The sequence below is a fragment of the Pelecanus crispus genome, chromosome 4 (assembly GCF_030463565.1).
Source record: "Pelecanus crispus isolate bPelCri1 chromosome 4, bPelCri1.pri, whole genome shotgun sequence".
Lineage (NCBI taxonomy): Eukaryota > Metazoa > Chordata > Aves > Pelecaniformes > Pelecanidae > Pelecanus > Pelecanus crispus.
Window position 1 is genome coordinate 86991824 of NC_134646.1, and position 6270 is coordinate 86998093.

General features: G+C 55.3%; 1 protein-coding gene across 1 annotated transcript in view; it reads right to left on the reverse strand.

Annotated features, from left to right (window-relative positions):
• ZNF638 (zinc finger protein 638) overlaps positions 1-5633 on the reverse strand; it is a 57999-nt gene extending 52366 nt beyond the window's left edge. The window contains exon 1 of the mRNA XM_075709882.1: positions 5314-5633. Coding sequence (XP_075565997.1) covers positions 5314-5633 — 320 coding nt within the window. The remainder of the gene's footprint in view (positions 1-5313) is intronic.
• Positions 5634-6270: the final 637 nt, after the last annotated feature.

Here is a 6270-nt window from a genome sequence, read left to right on the forward strand (position 1 = left end):
CTCAAACACTTCCCCCGGTGTGTTGCCCAACACAACGATGCTGTCAGCGCATGGCGGGCGTTCGGGGGCTTCACCCTGTCCCGGCGCTGCCTGTGTCGGTCCATGGCAAAAGGCAGGGCAGTGTTTCCAGCCCGGGGTAGTCAGCCACGGTGCACGGACACCCCTGCGCGCGAGAGCAGCCTGTGCCCTGCACCCTGCTGCCCGAGGGACGGGGCACACGTGGGCAGCACCGGTTGTGCCGTACCGCCTGCCTGCCTCGGGCTCACGCGGGAGCGCGGCACGTCCGGCACAGCGGCATGACCTCCCACGGAGCATGACATTCTGCCTTCAGCCTTCACCCTCCATCAGACGTTGCCGCTGCCGTGTGAGACCGCTACAGGGCAAAGTCACCGCCGAAATCTAAGACAGGTTCTGCCCCTACACCCTGATGGCGTTGGGGAACACTGCGCACCGGAGTCTGCCAGAATCTTGCGCTCCCCTGGGTCCGATGTGCCAGGCCACCGAATCCACACCATCCAGTCGAGCCCGTTGTCCCCTTCCTCTGCCTGGCCAGAGACAAAGCCACCCTATTCCTGGTCGGAGCACTCGTTACCTGACTCCTGCCGCAGCAGACCAGACATCCCTTCATCGAGATCAGGAGGAGGAGGAGAGGCATCCTCAGCCCTTCAGCCGCATCTAGGGAATTGTGTGACAGCACCCGGTGCGCTAGTCCTCCCGGACAGACCCTTTTTAGCTGCCTTTTTACCCCACAATTCACACAGGCAGCATCTAGGTCCAAGATGGCGTGCCACCCCACTTCCTCACGTGGCTCCCCACGGTCGCACAGGCGGAATCAGCGGGTGACACACGGCATGTGCCTGTGGGTCCCTTTCCCCCGAGCCAGGAAAGGCTGACTCTGTGCGGCACCCTTCGCAGCCGAGCCCCCAGCCTGCAGGGGCGAGGAGGAAGAGATTCTCTTCGAACCATTGGAGCTGGCGGGACAGTTTCTCCGCAGCCGGTGCCTTGATGTCCGGCCAGCCCACCATCACCCGGTGCTGCCGTACCGCACCACTGCGTTCAGTACCAGCCTCCGCCACGCAGCCCCTGCGCACTGGACGTCATCCGGATCTCCGGAGACCTGCTTGCTGGCCAGGTCGCTGCAGACCACCTCCACCACTTCCCTCGGGTAACAGAGAAGGTGGTCCGCTTGCCACCACAGTCTACCAAATCATCCTTGAGGGGATACTTCATCCTCGACAGGAGATGCTTGCACCGAGTCTCTGGTTCAGCCACGGTGTCCATTTGTATTATCCTTAGATCCGGGGACCTCCAGCTCCTTTGAAGGCACTGAACACAGGCCTCGTAAGCCCAGGCCAGCTCCCAACACAGCACTAGCAGTCAGTGTCTCTTTTTGGCAGAGACAAGGCATCCCTCCTGCAGGCAGTCTGCCATTCAGCAGCATTACATGCCTGCTCAGGCAAAAACTCCCAGGCCGTCGGAGGTGAAAACCGCTCCAGGCGCCTGCCCACGCTCTCCCACACGCCGTGCCACCCGGGAGCCGGCTGCCGCGGGACACATTCCCATCTGCCATCCCCAGCCGGGTGGTTACCGGAGGATCCACCAAGATGTGAATGGGGATCAGCGGATTCAGAGTCTGATGATAAGTGATAGGACGAGAGGAAATGGGCTCAAGCTGCGTCAGGGGAGGTTTACATCTGATATTAGGAAAAATTTGTTCACGGAAAGGGTAGTCAAGCATTGGAACAGGATGCCCAGAGAGGTGGGGGAGTCCCCAGCCCTGGAGGGGTTCAACAAACGGGCAGAGGTGGCACTTGGGGACATGGTTTAGCGGGCATAGGGGTTGATGGTTGGGCTGATGATCTTAGAGATCCTTTCCAACCTTAGTGATTCCTAGTTTTTACTTTCATTAAAAAATAATCCAGCCACCAAGCCAGGACACATGAAATTATGACTCTGCCCTTAACTGGTTTAGTGGTGGAGTTGGCATTGTTAGGTTAATGGTTGGACTGGGTGATCTTAAAGGGTTTTTCCAACCTCAACGATTCCATGATTCTATGAGCTGGCAGCATGTGCAGGGCACTGCTGGCGGGGGGACACTGTTATTACCATTACAAACAACAGTCAAAATCAACACCCCTATGAACGCTTCGGTTACACCAGGATGTTCAAGAAACCAAGGAGCCATTGCAACAAGGCTGTCCCAGAGGAGAAGAGGAGGAAGGTGTAATTGCTGTTTGTCTCCAGGGGATGGTACATCCCAGACTCCTGGGATGACAGCAGCGCAGAGGCCAAACACCAGAACCGGCTGAAAGCACCACTTTTATCATAGGCTTCCCAGGCAAAACAAAATAATGTGGTCAACAGCAAAGGCTGAAAGCTGCCATTTCAAAGCCCTACCAAGTAGCAGCTAAAGAGCGGTAAATTCAGTCTAGCATGTTCCAATCAAACCTGTCGCTATCTCGATCCCCCTCGTGCCCCACACCGAGCTCCCAAAAAGGGGCTGCGAGCTCCCAAAAAGGGGCTGTGAGCTCCCAAAAAGGGGCTGCGAGCTCCCAAAAAGGGGCTGCGGTGTGTTGACCCCGGCCAGCAGCGGAAAACCCACAGAGCTGCTCACTCACCCCCACTCCTGGCCCCAGCAGGACGGGGAGGGAGAAGGAAGCACAGAAGTGAGAAAACTCAAGGGTTAAGACAAAGACAATCTGACAGGTGAAGGAAAGAGAGGGGAAAAAAGCCCAAGCAAAGGCAATTATCACTCCCCACCTCCCACAGGCAGACCAGTGCCCAGCCAGGCTCCAAGCAACAGCCACCCTGGAAGCCAAAAACACCCTTTTCTTCTTCCTCTACCCCAGTTTTTGCAGAGGCGAAAGCCTGGATGCTGTGCAAGCACTGTTCAGCAACAGCCGAAACACTGGCGGTGTGACCAGCACTGGTTTAGCCACAAATCCAAAACACAGCTCACAGGCTGCTGTGAAGACAGTTAACTCCATCCCAGCCAGAGCCAGCACTGCTCGGCCACATAATTCACTGAAATATTCCAAAAAGACTCCACTCCGTTCCAGCGTTCATCAGGTTCAATGCACCAAGTTTATATACGGACACACACGCAAAAAAAAAAAAAATAATCAGCACCAAGTCTTTCAGCAAGTAATTCTTAAAAACAAGACAAAAAAAGGGCATTTCAGCACCTTCACGGAATATCAGCAGCAGAGATCTACTGGCCTTTTTCAATTTTCACTTCCCATGTAAAATTTTAGAGCAGTACAAATCCTGCACGCTGTTTCGTAACTACATTTATATACATGCAACAGCTCTGAGGCGTAGGAAGATCTGCACGCCTGATGGGGAGATGCACCCGACAGCGTTGCAGACAAAAAGGAAATACTAATATTTCTTCCTAAAACTTACTAAAAAAACCCCCAAACTCCATTCAGAATATTTATCTTGACGGCAAAAAAAGTAAGAAAGCATTTTATTTACCTTCAAGTGTGAAACACTGAAAGAAAAAAGTTCTTCCTGTTCCACACACACAGAAGAGCTCCTTGTTTGGTATGAACTAACACGAGTACGGCTGAGCTTCCACCGAGCTCAGCCCCAAAACCAAACTGCAAGATACTTGGGAAACGGGAAGAAGGGAGGAAAAGGAATCCAGCTGTATAGCACAGAGCAGCAAGTTTTGTAACCACTCGGAACCCCACCCTTGGATAAACATCGCTTATATCAGTTGTCCTAGAAGTTGGAGAAGAAGAGATCAGCCTAGTCCCTGATGTCCTCCACCCTTTGAGCCAGCGTGATTGTTCTGTTAGTTCTGGCAGATGATTTTTTTTAAAAAAATCAGAAAAAAATGCAGTTAAAGATACTTCTTGTCCTTGAGGAGTGCCTTCTCGATAGGGAAAATAATTATCTCATTTGTGTATCCACCCTCTTGAAAACCTCACAACGTAGTTATAATTTAATATTTTAAATGTCTAGTGAATGATCACACAGCAGAGAGAAGAGAAAAACACGAAACTGGACACGCATTTCAACAGCAATTCTGGCCTATAAACCAGGATGTTTTTTTAAAAGAAAAAAAAACACAATACATTTTAATCAATTAAACACTTTTTAAAATAATCAAATAGAAAAATAAATATTAAAAAATTAACAATCTATATTATATGACTGTATTAAAATAATGGTGACTGAGCAAAAATACTAAAGCAGCATGTGTCTAAGTCGCCAAAAAAAAGGTCAAATCTCCAAATAGGCGAGGTTCCTGGGTAAGCACTACAAACCAGATTATGCTACGGTGCTAAAACACTTTGCCTTGGGTGGAAATAATTTCTCTTGTCGTTTCAGTTATTTTGACCCATTCAGGTCAATTATTAGCATCTTCAAAGTCAAGAAAGGGGAAAGCGATCCTTTTAACCCCAGTGCACAAGTATGAGGTGCCAGCAGCCGTGCCCACGTTCTGAGCTCCCGAAGGATGTGGCGAGGAAAATCAATCTCTCCAGCTAACCGGAGGGAGCATTACTTCATTCAACAGCCAGTTTTAAGGCCAAAACCACTATTCCCAAGCTGCCAGATAGCTTGCTTTCAATGCAGCGTGCTGAATTTACCCATTTAATTAAAGGTCTGAGCTTTCACTGAAGCACAGCTGGACAGAGGCAGAAGACAGGTAAGAAGCAGAAAGCAAACGGTGCATTTCCCTTGCCGAATAAACACATAAAAGCCGAGATTGAGCACACATACGCTGTGCTATCAAACTCCTGCTGCTGGCGCGCCAAGACTTCGGCTGCAATGCAGATAAACGTCACGCCGCTGTTTACAACCGCGTTTATTCTAATCCGCCGTCTGCATCCTAAAAAACCACAACCAGGCGCAGGGTCGCCGGGGCAGGCCATGCCTGCGTTCGCCTGCAGCGCCTGGCAGGGTGCGAAGCCGCTCCGTCCCCACCGCCGCCGCGCTGAGCCCCAAAATAAGTAAATAAAGGGGCGGCAGCCGCCAGCCCGAAGGCGCTGCAGCGCCCAACCCGGCCGCAACATCCCGTTATCCGCCGGCGGCCCAGAGGGGCTCGGCGGCAACCAGCGCAGGAAGGCGGCGGGGCCGTTACACCGCGTCCCCCCGCCGCCGGCAGCGCTGCCCCCCGGCCCCGCCGCGCCTCGGGGGTCCCGGGCCCGTGGGGTCACCGTGGGGGGCTGACGGAGGGCAGAGTCCTCCCCACGGCCCGCGGCAGGAGCCCCAGCCGCCCCCCCACCGCCGCCATTTTGTGCGTCCCCCTCAGCCCCCACTGCGCCACAGGCGGGCGGGGGGCGGCCGGCACCGAGCTCCTACCTCCGGCGGGGCGCAGCCGAGCCGCGCTGCTCACAGCCACCCTTCGCTCCGCTTCCTCCGCTGCTCCGTTCCGCCGCCGCCGCCGCCGCCGCTCCGTCCCGCCGAGCCGGGCCGGGCCGGGCCGGGCACCGCAGCCGCGGAGATGCAGCCCGGAGGCGGGAGACAACTGGCACTGCGCCTGCGCAGGGAGGGAAGGGGCGGGGCGCGGAAAGCGCATGCGCAGAACAGCGGTGGGAGGGGAGCGGCGCAGGTGCACTGAGCCCCGTGAGGCCGCAGCCGGGCAGGTCCCGCCGTGTGGGCACGGTACTGGCAGTGCGCATGCGCAGTAGCCCGCTCCGGCTTCGGGAGCGGAGTGCGCATGCGCCTCTTTTGGAAGGCGGGGCCAACCACCGCTGCCGCAGAGCATGCTGGGAGCGCGCCGCCTATATAAGCGCACCGCCGGGCCTAGCTCAATATGGCGGCCGAGAGGCGCGCTGGGTGCGCTGTGTCTCTGCTCGTACCGCGCCTCTCTCTCTCGGCGTCCTTGCTGCTTTCTTCTGCTTTTCATACTCCTACACATTGTTGTTCACGCTCTCCCAGCCCCTGTTTCTCTCATCAGCTTTTCATCCTGCTTCACGTTGCTCTGCCGACGGTCCGGTCTCTGCTGTGGGCCTGTGGTGTGGCTGCTGGGCTGTGCTGCACCTCAGAGCCAGGCTGGGTGAGGGCACCTGCCTCTCCCCCTCCGCCTGCTGCTGGTCATCGACCTGCCCCTATGGAAATCAGAGATGTGAGGGGATGGAGCAGCCATCCTCCTCCTCCCTGCCTGAGCCTCCCTTGGCAACAGCACAAGCTTCTGGAATTCTGCTCTCAGGTGCCTCCCACCTTATGCTTCTCCAGTGCATGTCCAGCCTCATGCACGGCCCAGCTGACTGTGCAGATTCCCTCTGCTGTGTTCCTCTTCCAGGCGTCCAGGCCTTG